The 26,083-nt window shown below is 34.9% G+C and overlaps 1 protein-coding gene across 1 annotated transcript in view; it reads left to right on the top strand.

Moving 5' to 3' along the window:
* Positions 1-26,083, top strand: part of SKAP2 (src kinase associated phosphoprotein 2) — a gene marked incomplete at its 3' end in the record, with an annotated part of 154,937 nt that overhangs the window by 6,060 nt on the left and 122,794 nt on the right. The window contains exons 2-4 of the mRNA XM_084229569.1: positions 3,315-3,420; positions 4,046-4,071; positions 11,796-11,903. Coding sequence (XP_084085695.1) covers positions 3,315-3,420; positions 4,046-4,071; positions 11,796-11,903 — 240 coding nt within the window. The remainder of the gene's footprint in view (positions 1-3,314; positions 3,421-4,045; positions 4,072-11,795; positions 11,904-26,083) is intronic.

Genomic DNA, 26,083 nt, shown 5'->3' with positions numbered 1-26,083 from the left:
CCCCAGATCTTCACATTTGTGGCTGGAGATAAGGTGTAACAGGGGCAAAAATCACCACTACATTCACATTAGCTGGGATAACTTTTTCCCTCAGTGATGACTTTGGGGCAGAAACTGATGGAGATGGGGCTATTTGGGGGTTAAATGACGGCGGTGCCGACCTGCAGGCTACCTGGTTGCCGGCGGGGCCAAGGGTTAGACCTGGTGCGTTGGGGGCAGCTCAGAACCGCGCTTTCTGCGCATGGGCCAGGTGGACCCCACAAGATTCTCTTTCCCGCGGCTAATGCTCCAGTGAGTGGGAACTCCTCATCTTTGAGGAAGAGGAATTCTAACCAGGCCAAGAGGCGAACGAGAAGGCGGGCTGGCGTTTTCTTGTAATCGGATTACGGCTGTTCCCCGAATTACGGGCAGCCTGGAATCAGTGAAATCTACATATTAACTGAGGGACACGACCCCTCCAGGAAGGTAGAAGAGCGCTAATGCGCGCTGGCTTACCGTTTGCGGGGCTATTCAGAGCACAATAAAAAGCATCAAATCTCTTTTCGAACCAGTCAGAGGAGCGCTTGATTCGCCCAGGACTTTTATTGCTAGCTTTTGAAATATTACCCTGGCTCTGGGCTACAAAGCGCAGCTCCAGCCCCATTTGTCTGGCGAGGGCGCTGCCCTAAACCCCGCGCTTGCTGCTCACAGCTCCGAGGACGGGAACCCTGGGGTTTAACACCCCGCCTGTGGAGTGTCCTGTGTGGAATGTCTCGGAGGGCGAAGCCGCAGCATCTCTCAGTTAAGCCAGGAACTTTGCAGCGCGCTCTGTCTTGGCGCCGGGGAGCAAGGTCCGTGCTTTGCGCAGGGACTCGGCGAAGGCCGCTGGCAAGTCCAGAGGGGTTCCAGTACCTGACAACGGCTGGTTTCGTTTGGTTAGAAAATCAGCCGCACAGCGTGCAATTTAAGAAATAACCCAGATTCAAAAGCTGAAAAAACAGCCGTGTTTGTAGCACCGGTAAATTAAGGTTATTGCAGGAACCGCTTCCGTTTTTAAAGTTCTTATTTGTTACAACAACAGAAAACCAGCAAGGCAGTTCCTACACGCTCCCCATCTCCTTTGAGAAATAACTTTTAAAGCACTAATTTTTATTAAATCTTTTTAAATGCCCCAAACCCTTTTCTGGGAGTTTAGGAATGAAGACATTACAAAGGCTAGAGATACCTTTTTTTCTTGCTCAATCCCTGAATTCCCCTCTAAAACAAATAGCAACACATTCTTCCAGCAGTCTCACGTTTTTTACAAGTATTTTCTCATAAAATGGGAATATGGGTCAATATTTTAAAAATATTTTTCCAAGTGTTAGGAAGCACTATAAAGAACATGGCACCTTTTTATGTTTTCTGAGTTTTTATAGAACTAAATGACCTTTTAAAGAAATAACTCTCTGGCTGTAATTCGTTCAGTTATTGCTTCCGGAGATAGAAAATAGATCCCGTTTGTTTAAACCTGGATAGTATAATGAAAATGTAAAATAGGCAATTAAATACTCGTGGATGAGGGAATTAAAGACAAACACTGAGGGAAAGTAACATTAAGCAGACTATTCACCACTCATTGTGCCAGTGATTCTCCCAAGTATTGAGTCCGTTTTTAAGAAAGAGTCAGCAGCAGAAATGCTGTGCTTCTCCCTGCCCTTATTCCACTTTTTTAGTGGATTTATTGTAATCATCTAAGAGAAGCCAATGGCTTTTTCCATTTCAGCTAATATCTGACTGTCCGAAGATTGCTTGCTCCTCTGGGTACAAAATTTAAAGAGTTGAGAGGAGAGCACTTTTTATGTTTCATTATTTTGAACTCATTTTAGAAGTCTGGATCTAATTTGCCCTGAAAGTGGATTATGTCTATATAGACTGCTCAAGGAAAGAGAAGCTGTGACTTTTTGATACTTTTAATGGACTTCAAATCAGAACGCTATTAAAAATATTCAAAGATTAAAATTTAATTCTTTCACTTGTCATATTGCTTCAGTGAAAAATTACATTTATACTTTTATTATGAGTGTACAGAATAATAGTTTAATCAACTTTGTTCATTGGCTCAAGATACTTTTGTAATCAAGAATTTAAAATCGATTACAACGTTATATCTCAAATACTAGGTTTTAAATTGTTAATTATAAGTACGGTTGAAAGACTATTAATCATACTGCTCTGAATTAATTACATGTACTATTACTGTGTGTTTTGATACCATCTTTTTTTGAATGTGAGTTAGGAGACAAGGTAGTGAAATAAAAAGTAAAGCATACACATCTCTTCAATGTAAAATGTGGATGACTTACAGCCACCCCTACTTTAGACATTTTTATGGTAGCCTCTATATTAGATACCTCAGACTGAGGTTTGAAATTCTGAAAAGAAAATTAATTTAAAGTTGTATAGTATTTCAGAAACTATAAGAATTGGGCTGTTATAAAATTCAAACCAGTAAGGATTTGTGGGAATTTTATACTAGAGACGACTAGAAAGTAGAATAATTTAGAAATTTACTGAAATTTTTAAACAGAGGCTTTGTGAAAATGTTATATGAGGCTGTAGAAATCTTGTATCTTGGTTACGATATTTTAAAGTAGTGGATGAATCTACTTTTGCCACTTCTTTCTTTAAAGAAATATTTCCAGGTGGTAATGCTAAGGCAGGAAACGATATCACACAAAACCACACAACTGCTTATCTTTTTAATTTGTGGGTGATTGGTCAGAATGGGTGGGGTAGGTAAGAAGGAGGGTTTTATTTGGGAATCTTGGCCAGAAAAGTATTTATTTTTCCTTTAAAGCATTGAGTGTTGCCTGGATTTGAAAATGAATTACATTGGAAAAAACAGGCTCTTGCAGAGACATTATCTTATATTGATATAATATTGTGAATGACCTGTTCATACAGGGACTTAAAGAATACCATAAAATGATAGTAACACATGCATAAAAGCTCTGTGCTTGCTTTTGTATGAGAGAATTTGTTTTATGGGGCACCATAGTTTATTAAAACTTGTGTGCTTCTTCCTGGTTTAATGATGCCAAACATTCAAATAGCATTTGCTGTGCTAAGCATAAGTAGAGCATACAAATTTTATTAGCTAAGTGGAGAACAGATTTGTCCAATTTAGTATTTGAAACATACTTCAACTGTTATGCTTTGGTTTGATAAATAACTATAACAAATTGTACAGATATTAACACTTATGGGTAGAAACAATCATTGCCCTATTTGTCTTTACAAAAAATGATTCTTTCCAGTAATTTGTATCCTTTTCCTTATATTTCATGGTTTAGATGTTGAAACATTTGTCGCAGACATACTGAAGGGGGAGAATTTATCTAAGAAAGCAAAGGAAAAGAGAGAATCCCTTATTAAGAAGATAAAAGATGTAAAGTCTATGTAAGTCACTTACTTGCCTTTTATTAATTTCTTACTTAGAAACAACCTTGTAATTAACATTTAATAGTTAATTATTGTAGAATTAAGTATATGTTCTAATTTTAATGATATAAAGTATTTTTAAGGGGCAAAATTTATCTCCTCTATGATGGGTTTTTAAGATAGACATGCTTATCATAATATCCTTTTTGGAGTAAGGTTCTTGATTATGTGTTTTTCTAAGTGTCCTTGCAGAATCTAACAGTTTGATTATCTGAGGATATGTTTGGTTTAAGTGATAAGATATAGCTAGGTTGAGAATTTTAATATAAATATGGAAAATACCTCAGATACTGACAAAAAGAATCCTTTTGTTACTGTTTAAGTGATTAAATGTAATATAAGTTGTTGGTATTAAAGCTATCTCCTGATTTTACTACTGTAACTTAGGTCATATATAATAAAACTTTTATTATAAATCCATAAGCCTTTTGGCAGTGTCATTTTAGGATAGAAAATATTTTTTCTTTAAATATTTATTATAGAAATTTTAAAATAAAATTTAATTATTGTCTGTGGTTAAACATTGTTTTGATTTGTCAATCAATCCTCTTTTAAAATACAATGTTTTTCCTTTATTTTGCAGCTATTCTCAGGAATTTCAAGACAAAGGTAAATTTTCAAGTTTGGCAACTTGAGGTTTTTTTTTTTCCTTGTGGAGATTTTCAATAGGATAATCTAACATATTGAAATTTGATAGTTGGAATCACAATTTAAATTTCTGTGTTGTATACTTTCAAGATGAGAGTGCTAGCTCCCCCTGCTGAGAAAAAAAAAATTAAAAAGCACATCCAGAATCTACTCTGCACAATCTTTTACTGGAGAAATCTATCTATACAACTTTCTTAAGTTTTATGTGTCTCAGAGTACATTGTTGCAGAAATTTGTTAAGAAAGGTGTATACCTGCAGTTACACATGGTATAATTTAGTGAAGTAGAGGGGAGATGCAACCTAATGCCATATAACGCTGCAGAGATGATTTTCCGGTCGTGATAGGAGCAGGAGGGCCTGTGGCTGGAGGCTCATAGGGAATGTTTCTAATTGTTTTAAAAACAGTATAAAATTTTGTTGGCGAATATGAGTGAAATCTTTCGCAGATGTCATTTTTATTAACTTTATGATTTTTTTGATATGAGTAAATGCGTGCCATAGAAATTTTTGTTTTCTGGAAATAGGTGAGAGTGCTGGTAACTAGACTGTCTTTCCTTAGATTTGAGAGACAGCTGCCTAGCGCACTGAAAACCAAATCAGGAAAGGCGTAGGAAGTTCTATTTCATGTCTCCAGTTCTGTAAGGGAAACTGGGTACGGCCCTTACTTCCATGATGCTAATTCATAGGTCATGACCTGAAGCCTGTGGATGCTGACATGAGGGTCAGAACATGAGGTCAGTTAACCTATGTGGAGCTAGACTGTGGGTTTGGGGAAGAAACAGTATGGTATCTTCTAACTAGGGTTAGTAGATACCACAGAGTAATTTATATCTCTGCCAACTGATAAGTGAGAGAGTAATGACAGTTTCAATAAACGAAGTACTTAACCAGACAAACCTAAAATCAAACAGCTAAAGGAAACCACAGTTTCTTTTCACATTAAATCATCAAGATCATTGTGATCGGAGAGAAAGAGATTTTTTCCACATTATTTTTTTAAATACTATTAAATAAAGAGAACATAAAACTCCCCCTCAAGTGCCCATTTCTTTGTAGCCTACAGTGAATCCTAAACTATGGCTTGAATCATGTTGCATTTTGTGTAGTTGAATATAGATATAATGAATTTATGCATTTTAATTATGATAACTTTTATATCTATAGCACAGTATTAGACCTCAGATTCTGCCTTTCTTCTTAAATGGCACATTCTGGTGATTGTTTATTGATCTCTCATTGTGATTTAATTATTTGTTCTTTAAAACATTTTAAGTGAAGAAAGCTTGATAATATGAAGGCTTTATATAATTGTATATGATTCAATAATAGGCTAGGAATTTTCCCTTTGGTACATGGGTTTAGGACTTGTTCAGGTGTGTGGATATTAAAATTACATTACTGAGATACAGTCTTTGTCTCTAAAGAGACATGGAAGTTTATATAGTATTTGATAGAAACTGAAAAATAAGCCTAGAATAAGAGTTCAAATAACACAGAATTCAGCGATTCCCCATAATAATTTTCCTCTGAATAAGTCATTTGTAGTTCAATACTGCTGTATTGAGTTAACTAATCATCAAGAGTGCCTGCTCAAAAGTAAGCCTGTGGATAAATTAGATGTGTACCTTGGAGAAATATGAGAGGCTGAGTAATTTTATGCCACTGTAACCGTAAAGCATATTCCGCTTTGTTCTAAAAGGATTATTCCGACAGTTTGTTAGAAATAGTAAAGGGAAGTTAATCAGACTTAATCGTTACAAAGTAATTATTTATGATATATCTTTTTGTAAAAATGGAAATTTGTAAATTCAATTCATGTAAGTTTGTTTTCATAGTGTTGCTTTTTCTTTTTTGTTTAAATTTTCCCCTTGTGGTTTTGAATTACCTTCATGCAAGGAGACCTGGGCAGAATTCCTTTTAGCTGTTTTCCTATTTGCATTCTCTCTCTCTGTCTCTGTCTCTCTTTCTCTCAATGTGGGGTCACAGTGAAGTGAACAGAGGCTTTTTCCCTCCTTTTTGCCTTTAAATTCCTATTTGTTTTACACTATTTAAAAATGATAGTTAAGTGCCAGTTTAGAATCATTGTTGGGAGAAAAAAGGACTAAGTAGAGAGTTCTTAAATAAATGAAATAATTCATACTTATTCATTGCTAATAAGTGAGTTATTAGTTTCTCTCATTAGTTTCTCTCTGCACACAGATGCCTCATCCTTCCTTCCTTCTCTTCCACATCTTCCCCCTTACACTGTAGATATTACTTCTCCATCTTACGTTTAGCAATACAGCAATACAGAATATTCAGTCTGAGGTATTTTAATTTTTTAAATTATTACAACTGATAAATTGTTAAACCACATAAGTTGCACAGATCATAGAAGATTAAAAAGATTCCATTTTTGGTGAGAATAGTCTGTATTTGTAGAAACTTACTCTATTGAATTTACTCTGTCTAGATATTGAAGATCATCCATTAAATGAATTTTATACTTACTATTTGTGTTCATTTCCATAGCAAGCTGTTGTCTTAAAACTTACCTTTTTATTTCTTAATTATGAAGGTCCTCATATTATCTCTTCTTATACTCAAATGTAAATTGTCCATTGAAAAGTACAAATTATACGATTAGAATAAATTATCATTTGGTTTTCCAAATTCCTTAATTTTGCTTTGTGCATAAGATTTGAATGTAAGCAACTAGAACCCATTTTCATTAGTCTAATCCATGTTATTTAATTTGAAATATTGCCTCTTCTATTTAGAATAGAATTCCTTCTTATATCCTTCAACTATTATATGTGCCCAAATAACTATCTTATTTTCCTATTCCTACTTGCAACATAGCCTAGTGCTATAAAATGTATCCCAAAATATAGGCTTCATGCACTTGAATTGTGCTCAGAATTATTTTGAAATAGAATTTTGATTTTAGAATTTGTTTTCTCTCATATAGTTCTCATAAAGCCATAGGTCTCATAAAACTGACTTGAAATATTTTTGCAATATTATTTTAATGTGTATTCTCAGATTCAACTTTACTTATCAAGAGAACTTAATACTGATTTGCAGTTCAATTTTAAAATAATTTTGAGGAAATTCCATTATTAAAAGGACACACATAACATTAGAAAATATTTCAAGAAAATATTTTTCAAACTTTTTACTAGCGTTTACAGCTTTAAAAAATGCATATGTATTGCTTTCAATTACCTTTAGATGCCATAGCTTAAAAGTTTTCATTTCCTTATTTAAAATATTTTTCTTCTAATTATAAAATAATTTATTTAAAAGATTTTGTCCTTAAGATTCCAGTGATACTGTTAAATATGTGTAGATTTACTTAGCAAACAATTTCCTTTGATGGTCTCATTTGTAAGTAAACTACTTTTAAAAATAGGAAACTGATAAATAAAAAGGGATCCATTTTAGCTTATAGTAATAGAATCCTAATAACTGAGAAAAGTTAGAAGTTTGGATGACATTTAATTTCCTTTCGTTTACCCTGCCTAGCATAGTATATGTTCTCTTTTATTTTATTTTTTTAAAGATTTATTTATTCATTTATACAAGCACTGGGTCCAGTCAGAAGTGTGGGAGGGCGAGAGAATTCACCAGAGCCAGAGCGGGGAGCAGAGCAGGCAGAAGGACCGAAGTACACTGCTGAGGGGAGCAGCAGGCATGGCAGGAGAGGTCTGTGTGCCTGTGGCCCAGTAGCAGCCGGGGATCAAACCGCTGCTGCAGAGGCTGCGGGCAGCCTGGCAACCCAGCGCTCAACCTCTGCGCCACCAGGGAGGCCCAGTATATGTCCTTTTGAAAGTTATCACCCCAGTGAAATCTGAGCAAATTACTCGGAGTTTCCTTCACCCCTTCGGCCTTGTACAAATATATTAATTGAGATTATGGGACCTATAGTAGTAGACGTATATTTCAGAGGTTTCGCTTGAGAATTGGTGTCCTTAAAGTCTCCTTTACTATCTGTGTGCTGTAAATTAGCCCTACTATCATAGAAGATTTATGAAGAGAATCTTGTTTGTGGTGACCTAAGTCAAAGTTTTAAGTATTAACCTATAGTTTCCCTTAGAAATGGCAAGTTAAATGCTCAATTCTATTTAGCTGTTTATTATTACTTGAGAAATTAGTTTGGATATTTGAACTGAGTAGAGAATTTGAAAATAATTTGTTTTCACTCAATCTTCTAAGTTTGTTTTTCATTCTCTGAGAGAAGGAATGGTTATCATCTAAATTTAAGGTATGTTATTTAGTTTAATGTTTACCTGATTGTGTTTAAAATAGGACTGTATTTGACAAAACGAGCAGTAAATTGGTTAAATTGCTTTTAGTGGTGGTAGAGATCATGTTCAGTTGCTGCTGGGCTTCATCTCTAGGCATTTAGGAAAATGTTAATTGATGACAAACCGTATAAGAAAGGGGATAATTGTGATTTGAACCCAACTGTTATAAATTTAAAAATGGTTTTCAGAGAACTATGCTACTGTGGTACAATTAAGCCTTGATTTTGCTGTAATATTTAAGTTGCCACTGAAATTATAGGAAGGGAAGTCTTGGCTCATTGTCTTTTAGACTGTTAACTTTGTATCGTTAATTAAACTTTTGAAAGTTGTGGGATAAATCAAATGCTTTTCTAGGGAAACAAGAAACAGTATTAATGAGTAACAACCCCATAATTATCCTTGTGAGTACATAACAGGGACACATTCATGTCTTTTCTTTGTGCAATAACTTTTACAAAGAAGTATTTTTAAACTGATCATTAATTTTATGACCACAGAAATGAGATGCAAAATTTATGCTGTTGTCATTGGCACAGGCTCAAGGCACCACTGACATTATGTGTGATTGTAATAGAATGGCTGCCAACTAATGATTCTGTAGACATTTCATTTGAGCATGCTTTTCTCTTAGATGTCTGATTAGGCTGTAATGCTTTCAATTATGTCTGTAAATTGTATTGGATACGTTTACCTGATGCCCATTGTTGATTTGGAGTTCAGTTTTCTATTACATAAACACAAGTTGAACATTTTCCTTTTAATTTATCGAAGTCTTTGCAGGTATAACTGCAAATACTCAGCCTCTGGGGAGGAAAAATGCTTTGTACTACTCAACAGCGACCCCTGTGTTCAATGAAAGTTCCTTGTCATATAGTTATTTTATTGGGTTGAAGGAAAAATAGAGAGGGTGAAAAGAGATGGATAATCCCCAGAACAACAGAAAAATGAAGACGATCACTTTAAAAATAATGTATCCTTTCAACTAAATGCAGATTAGAAGAGACTAGTCCTATATACAGGCCACAGAGATTCTTATTCCCTACTTTTTAAGTTAAAGGGAAACAAAAATTGGGAAGAAATGAGGTATCAGTATTTAAATAATTTTTGCCTCAGATATATGTGTGTGTGTGTGTGTATATATATATATATATATAAATATCACACTGATTTTTCTTAAAGAAACCCACATTTGAAATGAACTGCTGTTCTTAAAGTGTGAAAATTGAATATAGTTTTTTTTTAAGATTTATTTATTTATACAAGAACTGGGGTACAGTCAGAGGCACAGGAGTGTGAGAGAAGTCACCAGAGATAGAGCGGGGAGCAGAACAGGCAGATGGATCGAAGACACTGCTGAGGGGAGCAGCGGGTGAGGCAAGAGAGGTCTGCAGGGCCATGTGGGTTTCTCCCCCGCTGGCCAGGAATGGAACCCACGCTACAGAGGCTGCAGACAGCTTCACAGCACGGTGCTCAATCCTCTGTGCCAATGGGGAGGCCATAATTTCATTTTAATATATAATCCAAATACATCTTTTTTTAAAGATAAAAACCGCAAAGGTCTTTGACATGTCAGTAACCAGTTTGTATAGAATATTCTTAACTCTTACTAATATTACTGAATTTATGGCTTTAAAATTATCCTTTTGTTGTATGTATATGTATGTGTCAGTGTAGATTGGTATGTGCATGTATGCATGTGTGTGTATGTGTGTATATACAAGGATAGACACAAAATATATAATGGATATTATCAAAGGACAATAAACTAATTCTTATTTTCAAAAGTTAATTTTTTTCTATTTCCACAGAGTTTAATAGATTTAAGTCTGAGTATCTAGCAACTAGCAACTAAAAGCAATTGAGAGTTTTTGATCTTTACTATTATGTAGTCTATGAACTGTCCATAGTCAAACATTATTTTACTAGCACTTTTTTAGGCTCTCTCTTACCTCGTTCTTGAAATCAGAGCTCTCTTCTTTCCATAAAGGAATCACTGAATGTTCGGAAAAGTATCTTGAATATCTTACAAGAAAGAGAAATAAGAAGTAGTATTTGTTTGTATTCCTTGGAATTTTAGGGGAGGAAAACATCACTTTAGATCGTGTACTTAGTGGTAGAATCACTAAGGATAACAAGATAGTTATCTCTTTTCTGTTTTTATTGTTCTAATGGGAGATGTCACTGTCTTATATTTCAGGCTAAGCACAACCAATGCTGATGAAATAGCAGAATTATAGGAAATAGAGATGAACATTGACATTTTTAATTATACTGACAGAACTGTCTTGAAACAGGTTATTTCCTCTATTAAAAAATATGGTGGAAAAAAATAGGGCGCTGCCCATCAAATAATGTCAGGAGATACAGATATCCTTTTGGAGACATTATTAGTTTTAATCTGGATCTACTCAGGAATTATGGCCTAAAAGTAATACTATAGGTATTTTAGGGCTTCTGTGGGGATTTTCATCATGATTTTTGGGCAGCGCCTGAGGTGGCTGATTTTCTTTTGAATTGTTAACAGGTAACCGGAATTAAATTCCAGTTAGAAAATTGATACAGTATTAAGCCCACATTTTCCCTTGTTGTCACACCTGGGTGAAAAATGGGTGCTTATCTATAATCAGGATAGCAAATATTTGATACCCTTTAAATTCAAATGAATATATGGAAAAAGTCCAAAACCCACAAAATTTTATTGTGAGGATTAAATGACTTCAGATCAAGCAAGCAACCAGCATAGGATTTGGAAATGCTGGCTAGAATATTAAAAAAAAAGGTAACATTATTGATTGAAAATTGAAAGTATCTAGTTTGTAAATCACCTTGTTTCAATGAAAAAGATTTTTATGAGTTTAAAGCAGTTTTTTCCCATAATGGATCCCTGCTTTTGAAAATTCAGCTGAGTATTTTTCTTCTACTCTAATGTAATCCTATGATTTTTAATGAGAATATAAAATGTTCATATGACTTTGAATTACATATGATATCATCACAATTTTTCGTATTATTGAGTAGGTAAATGGCATTATCTTGTATCATTTTCTTTGTTGTGCTTTCCTTTTTTTCTTTATTATGCTGAGTTTGTTTGTCTTAGACATGTACTTTCTTTAACCATGCTTCTACTGTTTTGTATTCATCTTTGTAGATACCATCATAACTTTGGAATTTGTAGCCATTTGTATAAGAAATACACTGATCCTTAAAAACTCTTACTTTTGGGTATTCATTAAATGAATATACATTAAAATAAGACCTGTTTTTACCACTTCAAAAATTTTTCTGTTTTTTTCCATGACGTGACTGGAATAAATAGTAAAATTACTTATTTTTACAAAAGTGACATTTAAAAAAATGTATATATTACAAAAGGCTTTTCTCTGACTCTTTTATAGGTGATGCAGAAGATGGTGAAGAATATGAGGATCCTTCTGCTGGGCCTCCAGACACTATTTCATTAGCCTCAGAAAGATATGATAAAGATGATGAAGCCGCCTCTGATGGTATGTGACATTTTCCCATAGACTAGAACCTCTTGACACTTTAACACAAAACAATGCAATACGTAGAGGTGGTAGTCTTGTCAGAAAGCAGATAAATGTGGAGGCTTCAGTTAACTTACCTTTCCCAGAACCTTTTAAGGAACAGAAGAGCTCTCTCTAGTGGTTTTCCTAAGTATGTAGTTCCATCTTTTCCTAGGAAATTTTCTTTACTAAAATTTTTAGGAGAGTGGATGCATCATTGTATGAATAGTATTAGTAAGTTTGTTGGTTAATTTGCTATTATCAGATTCTTGCTTAATTTTATTGTGCTGCTAATGACTTGTTGTATTATTTATTTTATAAATAATGAAAAAGGTTTTTGATATCTTTTTTCTTGAAAACTTCATACAAAATGCATTCATAAAATATTAAATTAATAATTCCTACATTGTCTTTCCACATTGAGGGTTTCATCAAATACTTCTTCTTTTATTACACATTTTCATTTTTCTGATTGTCACCTAAAAATGCCCCACATTATGAAGTAACATTACAGTGTTTTGTATTAATTGAATTAGTAATAAAGTTGACTATATGTCTCTCAGTTATATTTAAGAACTTGCTAAAGTTTGAAACTTATTTTTCAGATTGCATGTATTTTCTCTTAGAGTCAGTTGAGTGCATCTGCATTATAGAGACCTTATGAGGGTGAAATATAGTTATAAATTAAGAATGTATATCGATAAATTAACCATGCATATTAATTTGTGGCACTCAAAGTTTCACATAGACATAGAAATGAATAATGGCTTCTGCCACTATATGATGATCAAACTCTGCAGTTCCATCTCTAAATACAATTGCTGAATGAAAATATGCTTCCTGCAACAGAGCACTCCACATTTTATGTTATCCAGATTATTCCCTTTGGAAACATAAATTGCTTTTATGAGGTATAAAATTATGTCTATTGCAGAACAGGGATAAGTCAAGTACATGCATAAGTGATAAACATTCTAACCACTGATTCAGAACATCACAGTCTTTTTTTATATTCAGAACTTTGTACAATGTGTAGCAATAATAATCATATCCATTTACATTGAATTTTATATTTTGTCAAACATTTAATTTCTATTTTTAATATAAAGGATTTTTTCTCTTATACGCTTTCCCTATTTTTTAAAAACAGAGCACATTTCTCTTTAGTTTCGATTTATGTGAAACGAGTGTTACCTTTTCTAACCTGATCTTCAAAAGCATTTCTTCTAGAAAATGTTTTATAATGGATAAAATAATGTTTTCAGGTGAAATAATGATCATTTGAGTTTAATTATTTTTCAGACACTTAATGATTTGTTTTGTTTCTATGTGAAATGTTTGTAGGTAGGAATAATTATGTGTGTATGTCTAAATATACAGATTTGTATGCTCAAGAGACTATATATATTTGCATATACATATACATGTACACATATGGTATATATTTATTGAATAACACTAAGAGTTTCTCAAAGTGACATAAATATTTTGATGTACATAGGAGCATTCTTAAAAAAATTGCAACCTAAATAATTAAACCACTAGATATCTATGAGAACCGGTGATTTGTTCAAAAAGTGAATTGTTATTAAATTATAATGCATTTACATGATTATTGTGTTTCTTATGAGCAAACAATTAATCATGTTTGTTTTCATAACCAAATAGATAGGAAATACAGTAATAGCATGAAAAAATTTGTTATTGTTAAAATGACTTTATCAAAATTGATTATTTAATAACTTATTTATGTATGACATTAAATTTTTGTTAAATATTGGTGCATTTTCATTACTGCATATATAAGCAGTTCTTAACTTTTAGTATTATTGATTTCTTATGAACAAATAATACCATGTTGATAGTTTTATATTTTCTTTTAAGAATATTATAAATTAATTGTAAAACTACCTTTTGAAGTTTTAATTTCCAGTGTAAAACGTCATTTAGTCACACTGGTTTTTCTCCCTGTACCTTAGATTGTATATGTTCTCTTTCCTTTGCTGAGTTAATTTCCCTTTAATATGTGACCTTAGTCTAATGATATATTAATTATAAAAAGATAATGCATTTAACAATCAGTATAACTAAATTAGTACAGGTCACCGAAAGGCCCTTTGTCAAATCGGATTGTTGTTTTGTCCTTTTGACTTTTACCTTATGGTAGGCACTAACAAAATATCTGAACTTTGATGGATTATAAGCTCTAAACCATGATATGTATTTTTCATAATGCTAATGTAATTTTCAAGGTACTGAAGAGGTCAAACCTGCACATCTCTGTGTGCATTCTAAGTCTGTCTTTTCCTTTAATATTTCTTTTTCTCTGTTCCTCTGGTTCAAAAGTTCACTCAGTTCCCAAATGGCTACCTAATTTTCCAGTTATTCCCTCAAGCCATATGTGTTTTGGTTTCTTTATGGTTTATTAGGTACTGTAGGAAAGTAGCATAAGTTATATCTTCTAATGAAATTCAAGCACACTTCAGTGATGCTTCGACTTGATTGCTGGTAGCAATTAAATCACAGCCAAGGAGAATAATGCATAATCTCACAAGGTCCAGGCATCCTATAGAAATTAAAAGGGGATGAAAACAGAAAACAAAAACTAAGTCTCCAAACCCTGCCAGACATGCTGTTTCCAGCCTGCCTTTTTTTTTTTTTTATTGGCCAACTGCCTGATTGATAGCAAAATCATAACTTGCTGCATGCTAACAGGCAGAGTTCACTTGTAGGTTATTGTGAGCTGATAAAGGGTTAGATGGAGTTTTGATTTTCGCATTGGACCTTGGTACACCAGATTAATGGAATTTCAATGAGAGACTAGAGTAGCCACAGCTTTGTCAGGGAAACAGATGGAGATTCTATAGTCATGTCTACTCATTAATACTAGTTCCCTGAAAGGTGTGCTGCTTCTCTATACAAAGAGTTGATATAATTGATTTTTGAGTGGTGCATTAAAAAAAAGTGTCTTATTGATGGCTAGAATTGTAACATATTTGGTGACAGATTTTTGTATAGCTTATAGCATAAAAATAGTGTACTGTGATTTTTTTCTTCTCTTTTTAGAAACACTTCTTACTTGTGCTTTTTTTAGTGAAAATACATTTTAAGACAATAGCAAAATAGAAAAAAAATAATATGCTACTTTACCTTCTAAGAAAATGTAGTCTGTATTTTATTTATGTGTGATTATGTGACTTAATTTTATTTTGATATGGTAATATTCATAAAAAATCATACTTATTAGAAATTTCATTTTATTAGCTTTGAACTGTTTCTTTTTTCTGGAAAAATTTCAAAAAATTCATAATGTTTCTAGACTATTGCAGATCACTGTTAAAAGTTTCATGTTATTGCATGGCTGGATGTATTGAAGTGTTAATATAAGTGGTATGTGTCAGTAACCAGATAAAATTAGAGATAATGAAAGTCAATACCTTAAAGAAGGATCTCCCTTATTGTACACATGATAGAATGTATGTTTAGGCACTAAGGTGGTAGATACAGGGTAGCCTTTAGAGACTATGTAATGACTTGAGTTTCCATTTTTCTATTCTGAAATCATTTTTCATTCATTTTCATCATTTGCTAAGCATATAGCATTGTGGAAAGTCCCTGAGGTAAGGGGAAAGGATTCAGTGAGCTAGAAGACATATATCGGCTCTGTCCGTCGATGATAGGTCGAAAGATCCCAGTGGACATATGTTACAAATCTGATTCAGTCCTAGACCGTAATCACTTTGTGGATAAGAATCTGGAACCTCTAGGGTGTGAATATAGCAGGGCTGAAATGAAGATAAAGGTATAAAATAGTCATTTGTTTTCCTGGTATCTTCCTAGCTAAAAATTCCCAAGTAATACAGGTTACTGAATACTATGAAACTTATAAGGACATACTTTTATATGAAAAAATAATGGTTTAGACATGGAGTTATTTTTTAAAGCTTGGGGATTAAGAAAAAATCCCTCCCCCCATTTTGATCATAATTTATAATAGTAAATAATGATCTTTTTGGATATAGTTCCTCTAAGAAAATCCAGTGTATGAAAATTTGTATTTGTAAAACACAGAAACGGCTTATTCTTAAGGATTGCTTTTAAAAGGATTATCTCTAGGATGCGTATAAATAATGACTTCTCCAGAGTGCATCGAAACAGATAGAAATCGATCCTCATGTGCATACATATATTTTATGTGTAAATTTTTATAAATTACATATCAGACTTTCGAAGAAGATTTTTGTGTGTGTAAAATTTGGTATAGTGCTAATCAGGTCTTGCAAAAACCAAGCAGTAGATGCTTTACTTTTCTCTAGACTCCAGTAAAATATGAAACAATGCTTAAAACTAGGGAAAACTATAGTAATTCACCATTTAGAACAAATTTTTTTCTACCATAATGCCATGTGGTTTTGATAGTGTGTTTGTGTCACAGTATCTTGTAGCTTTTGATGTGTAAATTGTATTTTAAGTATTTTATTCAGCAAATTTAGATTCGTTTACAACTGCATACACCTTTGTCTATATAACATGTATTATTGTTGCACTTGTGTGGTTTCATTTTGTTTTACCTTTTTTGGTTATTTCAATATATCAAATTGCTAGTTTGTGTGTGTTATAACAGTAAAATAGCAATGATTATTTTAGTGGTTTTGTAATGTGTATTGCAGCTTCAGGTACTTTGGTAGATAGAGTATTTTTGGGAAATGATTAAAAAGTAGAAGATGTGTTTTTGACATTTAAGATGTACATTATGAAATTGGAGCTATAAAGCACACACATATGAAATATTTTTAGGATAATGTTGACTCAAACAAATAAGCAACCAGTTATTTCACCAGCAAAATGGGTTTATTCAGAAACATCAGCAGTAAACAACTTGGTCAGTGTGATCTCATGGATTAGCCAGTGCCTTCTTCCCTAAAACAAAAGAAGAAATGTTCTTACAAAGATTTTAGAGGGTGGCAGAAAAGGAGTCCCTTGGAGGAACCTGGAAATTCAGAGTGTAGTGGCTTTTCAATTGCTGGATTATGGCATTCTCCTGTTGACTGAACTGTTGCTGGGCAAAGGGAAGGCTCTTCCTTCCTCCCGTGGGGCAGCCTTACTATCCTGTCAAAGATGCAAGGCATGTCTCTTCTGGTAGAATCCTGCAGTGTGTTGAGAACTTTCTTCTAACTCCTACCTCATTCAAATGAGGTTTCTGTATATTAATTTTTAGAATAGAAAGGTATGTGTGAATAAATTAAAGTACATAGCCATTGAAAATCATCTTTCAAAGTTTTATACCACTGAGTGGGAAAATACATCAGAATACAGCAGAATAGACAAATAAGATGATTGCAAAAGTAATAAAACTCGGGCCTCCCTGGTGGTGCAAGGGGTTAAGCACCTCACTATGAAGCAATCCATAACCTCTGCAGCATGAGTTCGATCCCCGGCTGGCCAGGGAGCAACCCACATGGCGCAGAGACCTCTCCTGGCTCACCCGCTGCTCCCCTCAACAGTGTATTTCAGTCAGTCTGCCTGTTCTGTTCCCCACTCTGTGTCTGGTGAGTCTTCTCACCCCCTGATCTCTGGCCTGTACCCCAGCTCTTGTATGCATAAGTAAATAAATCTTAAAAAAAAGTAATAAAACTCAACATTATAAAAAATAATGCACCTTTAATAGAGTAAATTGGCAGTAATTTACACTATACTTGAAGAAAGGAATAAGGTATCTTGGACAATGAGGAATTTAAAGATGAATAAGACAAAATTCCTATTTTCAAGAGCCATAATCTGGATGGAAAGAAAAGACAATCACCTAAAATGAGGTAATTAGCAATCTAAGTTCAAATAAGGCAGATTCCAAAAGTAATAGCTAGTCTGAGTTATAATATTTAATTGATTTAGATAATTGGTATCATTGATTTTCCTCCCTAATTTGTTTAGGAATCATGTTGAATAAACCAAAACATAAACTTTCTGTTGCATCTTGAGAGGTTGTAGAGTACACTGTGGAGGAAAGGGCTTTCATTTAGTAAACTTCGTGTGGTTTGTGGATTTGGTAAAGAGGAATTGGAAAGAGATGCTAGAGTGTCCAGAAACCAGGTTTCTACGCTGTTTGATAATAATTGTGTTGTCAAGGGCGTATATCATTTAGTTTCTCTGGATTTTCACTTACTGGTTTTTGAAGTGAAGAATTTGAACTAGAATTTCCTTAGATCTCTATAAATATTTGTGTCCACATTTCAAAATTAGTGCATATAGCCATGGCACAGGGTGATTTGCCTGGAGAAGGTAATAGCTGGAGGGATGTTGAATAAGAAGGAGTGGACGGGGGGGGGGGGGCTGCAATTGTATGGGGAATATAAAAATAAAATTTATTATTTAAAAAAAAAAAGAAGGAGTGGACAGGAGGGAGTCTTAGAGGTAAATATGTAGTGGACAGTAGGAATTGAATACTAAGTTAAGGTGTTTACTTTTAATTTGGTAATCATTAAGAAATCCATGAAGCAGTATACTGATATGATGAATAAAAATTTGAGGGAGATTGTTCTGGCAACTAATTGTAGGGTAAATTCAATAAAGAGAAGAAAGGAAATGGTATCTTGGACAATGAGGACTTTAAAGATGAATAAGACAAAGTTCCTATTTTGAGACCATTTAGAGATCTATTTAGAGACTATCTAGTGAAACATCAAGCTAAACCATTTGCTACATTATTTATTTTCAATCTTCACAGCATTTCTGTGAGGTAGATACTATCACTGTTTGAAAATTGAGGAAACTCAGAGATATGTTGGTTAAAGATTTGCCCTACATCACCTAGCTACGAGGTGGCACAACTGAAATTTGAAATCATGTCTGTTTGACACTGAAGATTGTGTTCTGTTCTCAAAACAACTGCATTTTGCTTCTTCCCTATCTAAGGTACTGCTGATTTTGATTCAAGGAGTGTTGATGAGAGAGAGACAGGTTAGATTAGTGACGATTGCACTCAAAAGAAGGCATTTTCTAGCCCCTTTCTGCTCAAAGTTTGGTTTGCAGACCAACAGCATCAGTATCACCTGGGAGTTTGTTAGATCTGCTGAAAATCATACCCCATCCAAGACCTACTGAATCTGGATTAGCATTTTAACAAGATCCCCAGATACATATTAAACTTTGAGAAGCTCTAGAGGCATTTATCATGTTGACCCTTGGAGCTCAAAAGAGGGGTGAGCCAGGCCTTGCTGCTGTACTTGGGCTGCAGGTGCAAATGTGTGACCAGGCATGACACTAGGCAATGCCCTGAAGTAGGTAAAAAAAAAAATACGTTTCTATTTGTCCACCTAGCTTCATTTCCAGACTCTTTTGTGGTCACTTGACCTCCCCTGATACTGTGGCTTTCTTGCTTGCACAGGGCCACTTCTTGACAGTGCTGTCTGTGGGTTTGAATCTGTTCTGAGAGCCTCTTTGGGCTCAAATTTAACGCTAAATCAAGTACCTTGGAAAGGCTCTGATGAATAACTTGTAGGCATATTTGCATGTTAACAGAGCCATACCTTAGCCTAAGGGAGTTCAGGATCTTCAGGTGTCAGCACCAAGCCAGGGTAAATATGTTTTGGGCTGTTGCAGATCACCTTATCTTAAGATTTAGGTATGAAACAGGGTTGTCTTTCTGCCTATACATGTGAATTTAGCCTGCAGTTTGAGTTTGGAGAAGTTGCAATGTATAGTTTTCTGTTGTATTTCCTGTTTGCAACCTGAGCCAATTTAGAGCTTAAAAATTGAAAAGCAAATATTCTTTAAGACAGTGGACTGATGCATCTAATTTTATTTTTTTTATTTATTTATTTATTTTTTTTTATAGAGGCATGCTTTATTTATTTGTTTTGCTGGTTTTGTTTTGTTTGTTTTTGTTTATACATGCACTGGGTACAGGCAGAAGCGCGGGAGGGTGAGAGAATTCACCAGAGCCAGAGCGGGGAGCAGAGCAGGCAGAAGGACTGAAGTACACTGCTGAGGGGAGCAGCGGGCGGCAGGAGAGGTTTGCGCGCCATGTGGGACCCTCCTCAGGTGGCCGGGGAGCAGCCGGGGATCGAACTGGCGCCGCAGAGGCCGTGCGCAGCTTCGCAACCCAGCGCTCAACCGCTGCGCCACCGGGGAGGCCCAGATGCATCTAATTTTAGAGGAAAGCATGCTAGCTTAAAACAGGATGCTGAAGAGCCTCCTTCGTCTGAGACAGACACCTTTGAGGTGTCTGTGCTTGTGTTGGGATAGCATCTTTAAGAATGGAAAAGGGGTTAAATCCTTTTTAACGGCTATTTATTGAGAAATAAGGCTGGCATTGAAGTATATTCCTTCGTGTATATTATTTAATAACTTATTGAAAGTTATTAAATGTATATTATTTAATAACTCATGTTATTTAATAACTACATGTATATTATTTAATAACTTATTGAAAATTATGAAGGAGACATTTTTCATATTTTGCTGTTCTGGATACTGAGACTTGGAAAGCTTTCGATTTTTCAACCAGAACCTCCAACTTGTAATTTGCAAGTTTAAACTCCTTTGGCCTAAAAAAATAGACATTTTTTCCCCCCTTCTAATTAAAAGAGACATACATATGGCTAAAAACAGAAATAAGTAAGATGGTATAAATAAAGAGCAAAAGTCTACTTTTCTATCCACCCTGACTTCTCATTTTGCTCCCCACAGTGCCTTCTCTAGTTACCATAATAACTTTGGACACTACTTCTACTTCTTGTTTGAGAAACCTTTAACATATCTGTTAAATCCTCTGTATGATGATTTCTCAAACCTCCCTTCCTGCTTTAGCCTCCTGATTCTTTGTTATTTTATTTTTGGTTCTCTTTGTGTTTTCTTTTTATTTAAATAATATACCTCTTCTTTTGTAGTGTGTCAACCTTCACAGGGCCTTTTGATTCTTTGTTGTAAAATGTGAGGAAATAATGCACCTTCCATTTCTCTTCTCATTCTTCAATTCCCTTTTGTTAGTTGTTTTTTTTGTTTTTTTTGTTTTTTTCATTTTTCAGGCCTTTGGTGTTGTCTGTATTTACATTTGATTTTTAACCCTAAGTTGACTGCTTTGTCTACAAGTGAAATTCTAAGCATTTATCCTTTTCCTTCATGTTTCTGATATATACAGAGTCTTGGTACTGATTCATGTTCATGAGTGAAGGACCTGGGTGAATGAGGTAGCTTGCTTTGCTCTTGCACATGTATCATTCTGAAAGGCATTTTCTTTAAAGGGGAGCTTTGGCTGGGGGTTATGAGTAAAATGGACAGGGGCAGGGGTCTAAAGACAACTTGCCTACAAGATATCTTAGGACTGGGACTCCATATAGTTGTCAAAATAAGTAAGACATTACTCAGAGGGTAGTTGAATGTTTTTCTTCCATTCCTGGTCGCAGATTTTTTTAAACCCCTCTATCATTTTTTGATGTTGGGGTGGGTCGTTCTGGAACCATCTATAGCTCTGCTTAGGGAGCTAGTGCACTGTGTGTAGAGTGGAGTTCAGAATTTAGTTGGAACACAATCCTTTACTGCCAGTTGCTTGTGAGGATGGATTCAATGGCTCTGGCTGCTTTGATTACACTTGTTTAGTGAGTGATTGTCCTCGCCATTTTGTAACTCTGCTTGTAGTGTCTCCAAGGTTCCTTTGGGGAAACTAACACTTCCTCTCCTTGGTGTCCTCCTGGGCGTTGGTGTTGCCTGTATCTTCATCACTCCAGTCTCATCTGCCTTCCTAGAGTCTGTAATGTTTTGATCCTCAAAGACAGTCTCTAGTTTCATCCCTTTTTGGACAGAGATGGGGTGAGACTTATCTCAGTTACCCTAAAAATGAAACAGTGGTTGAGAATGAGTTCTGTGATCATATTGCCTGGGTTGGAATATGAACCTTTCCAGTATGTGTCTCTGTGACCTCTAGCAAAGTCCTTCATTCTTTGAGTTTCTTCATTTCTCATTTGTGAATATTAGCACCACCTATTTGCTATGGCTTTATGAAGATAAAACAAGATCAAGTGTATAAAGAGTTTAGAATACTTCCTGACCCATCCTGAGGACATAGTAAGTGCAAGTTGTTATTATTATCTAGCCTATTTGGGAATTGCATTGGATAAATATTCCTTTCTGTGTTTGATACAGCTTTTGCCTGATGTACTGTCTACCTTCTGGACTATATAGCTCACATGTTTCACTGGGTAAGCTGGATTTTGTAACCTTTGTAGTTGGAAGTTTTGGAGATTCAGGATGATCACTTTTAAAATCATGTTCTATCTTGAAAACTGTTAGTGGTTAAATTTTCTGTAGCAAATTTGACATACCTTTGGCCTGACCCATTCTTCTTCTGTGTCTGAACTTTTCTCTATTGAGTTAATAATAGAATATGAAAATAAGGAAAAATTTTGTGGATGTCCATTGTGTGCCTATGGATCAATGATTCAGTCATTTTGTACATGAGCTCAAGAAACATTGACTAACAAATTTGCAGGGGCCTCCCTGGTGGTGTAGGTGGTTGAGCGCCGCACTGTGAAGCTGTCCGCAACCTCTGTAGCGTGGGTTTGATCCTGGCCAGCTGGCGAGAATCCCACATGGCAAAGCAGACCTCTCCTGGCTCGCCCGCTGCTCCCCTCAGCAGTGTATTTCTTCAGTCTGCCTGTTCTGTTCCCCGCTCTGTCTCCGGTGAATCCTCTCACCCTCCCGCACATCTAGCCTGTATCCCGGTTCTTGCATAAAAATAAATAAATCTTTAAAAAAATTTAAAAAAATAAAAAATTTGCAAACTTTTGAAAGCATTTGAATGAGTTTGAACTATACTAGATGATTATATATATGGGGGAAAGTATGTGAAATTATAGGAAATAAGGATACCAATCATTGTCTCATTATTCTTATTTAAGAGACAAATGGGATAATGTTAAAGGCAATAATAGGTCCAAACAGAAGGTGTAGTATATACAATTAAAATGCAGGTCTGGGAAGTCACTCGTAGCAAATAAATACTCTGTTAATAAATAAACCCAAATTGGATTATTGCAAAAATACCTTTTTATTTTTATAACTTGAACATGGAATGCAGTCTTTGGTATCTTTACCAAAGTAATTTTTCAAAACATAAGAGTTGATGTCAGGGTCCTTCCTTCAATACTTAAGAGAAAATAGAGCCTCCCCTGGTGGTGCAGGCGGTTGAGTGCAGTGCTGTGAGGCTGTCCACAGCCTCTGCAGCGCTGGTTCGATCCCGGCCAGCGAGGAGGGTCCCACATGGCGTAGCAGACCTCTTCTGTGGCACCCACTGCTCCCCTCAGCAGTGTATTTCATCAATCTGCCTGTTCTGTTCCCTGTTCTGTCTCTGGTGAATCCTCTCACCCTCCCATGAATCTGGCCTGTACCCTGGGTCTTGTATAAATAAATAAATAAATCTTAAAAAAAAATACTTACGAGAAAATAGTATATGACACGCCATGAATTTCAAAATAATGTAGGTACTACTGGAGAAACTGTCTCTGCATGAAGGGGTAAGAATCAACTTGAGTAAATTATTTTGAGGTGTTTCTTTTCTATGTATGACTAATGTCTTGCATTTTCAAATTAGGAATAAGATAAAGGAATTCCTTTACTTCCTAAAGTTCATGGTTTTAGAATACATATACTTATTGAGTTAAAAGGCATACCTTTGATTTAGAGTCCACCATAGGTTTGAGGATAGTCTAGGATTCTTCTTTTTTTCTAAAATAGCCTTATATTCAGATATAATTAACATATTCATAGAATTTACTCATGTAACAAATACAATTAAGTAGGTTTTAGTCACAGAATTGTGCAAATATCACCCCATTCAATTTTAGAGCATTTTCATTACCACAAAAAAGATTTTCATTAACACAAAAAAAATTGGGTTATTTCTTCATTTTGGTTATTATTAATAATGCTGTTGTGAGCATGTGTATATAAATTTTTGCATGAATGTATTTTCATTTCTCCATGGTATATACCTACGAGTAGACTTACTGGATCATATGGTAACTCTAAGTCTAACTTTCTGAGGAATTCTCAGACTGTTTTCTAAAGCTCTATTTATGTTACCACCAGTAATGTGTAAAGGGTTCCATTTCTCCACATCCTCTTCAACACTTGTTATCATCTTTTTCTTTTTTTTTTTTTTTTAAGATTTATTTATTTATGCATGCAAGAACTGGGGCACAGGCCAGAGGTGAGGGGGGGTGAGAGGATACACCAGAGACAGAGTGGGGAACAGAACAGGCAGGTCGACTGAAATACACTGCTGAGGGGAGCAACTGGGGAGTCAGGAGAGGTCTGCTGAGCCATACGGGTAGCTTGCCCACTGGGTATCGAACTCGTGCTGCAGTGGCTGCAGATAACTTCATAGGTTGCTTCTTAACCGCTTGTGTGAGCAGGGAGGCCCGTTATTGTCTGTCTATAATGTAGTTATCCTAGTGGGTAAGTGCTATTTCATTGTAGTTTCAGTTTGCATTTCTCTATCAACTGATGATGCCGATCATCTTTTCATTTGCTTTTTGAGCATTTGTATATCTTCTTTGGAGAATGCCTACTCAAATTCTTTTTTCATTTTTCAGTTGGGCTGTCTTTTTATTGTTAAGTTTGATGAGTTCTTTATATAACCTAGCCCCTTGTCTCTTCACAATTATGGGACCTATAAGTATTTTCTCCAGTTTTCTGAATTTTCATTTCACTTTTTTAGTGGTGCTTTTTTAAAAAAATTAATTAATTAATTTCTTTTTCTTTTTCTTTTCTTTTTTTTTAAAGATTTATTTATTTATTTATACAAGCACTGGGTACAGTCAGAAGCGCAGGAGGGTGAGAGAATTCACCAGAGCCAGAGCTGGGAGCAGAGCAGGCAGAAGGACTGAAGTACACTGCTGAGGGGAGCAGCAGGCGGCAGGAGAGGTCTGCGCACCATGTGGGACCCTCCTCTGGTGGCCAGGGAGCAGCCAGGGATAGAATGGGCGCCGGGGAGGCTTCGGGCAGCTTCGCAACCCAGCGCTCAACCGCTGCGCCACCCGGGAGACCTAGTGGTGCTTTTTGAGGCACAAGAGTTTTTAGTTTTGACAAAGTCTTATTTATTTAGTTTTTCTTTTGTCACTTTTGCTTGTGGTGTCATGTCTGAGAAGTTTGCCTAACTAGAGAGTCTTAAGGTGTTCTTAACTTGACGCTAAGTTATTTCTCAAAATACCAAGGTTTTGTTTTTTTTTTTACACTAAAGAACTAGAAGATGGATATATTAATTAAAACAGGGACATATTCTAGCTCACCTTTAATGTTGTTGTTGCTTAATGAATATTTAAAAAATTGTGCAGATTACAAATAGTAATTTTATTACTCTGCCTTCTCAGCTCAGTGAACTCTTGAATTCTGTGGCCTTTAACATCATTTAAAACAATTCTTGCTATGTGTTGTACAGATCACTCCTCTCATTCTAACAAGTCATGCCTTTTGAAATGTAAATGCTCTATGGTTTGCTGCATTGCAAATATAAATGTGTATTCACGTGAATTTAATGTTAGTTTTACTTTAAGAAATTATTTTAGAGAACATAGTCTATGTAGATTATTTTGTTGTTTTCTGGCTTTTGGGAACTGATTAGTGCTAATCCATGTGAGGTCTAAAAACTGGTCATGGTCTATTGTCTTTGTAACTGGTCTGTAAAAGCATAAATGTAGAATTTGAGAGTAAGCACTTACAAATGTTTATAGCATTTTGACATTCTTTCATTAGTCAAATATGTGATCATTGTTTTTTTCTAGTAATTTATATATTTATGGATTTGTTTATTTTAAACCAAAATATTAATTTGTGATAGCTTGAGATGATTGATCTAGGGTCAGAGAGAGGGAATTAATTGCAATACTTTTCAGAACACTTCTCTGAGTTTTGATTTTTTTTTTTTGGTAGGGTGTCCTCTGACTCTATATCTTCATTTATAGTCATAGCCAGGTTTTAATTTGAATATGAAATTAATTTTCATCTGGAGACATTTTAGGGGTTTTAATTCCGTATTTCTTGTCAAATATACTTTCAAGATCCAATGTTATAAGAAGATATTTAATTATATTTTCATTGTATTTTCAAGTTTGGATGAAAATTATGAAGCAGTATTAAGCTTCAAAGCTTTTCACCAGTAATAT

Source organism: Talpa europaea, assembly GCF_964194135.1.
Source record: "Talpa europaea genome assembly, chromosome: 3".
In the NCBI taxonomy this organism is placed as follows: Eukaryota; Metazoa; Chordata; class Mammalia; order Eulipotyphla; family Talpidae; genus Talpa; species Talpa europaea.
The sequence above is the reverse complement of the archived record's forward strand: the minus strand, read 5'-3'. Positions and strand labels throughout refer to the sequence as shown.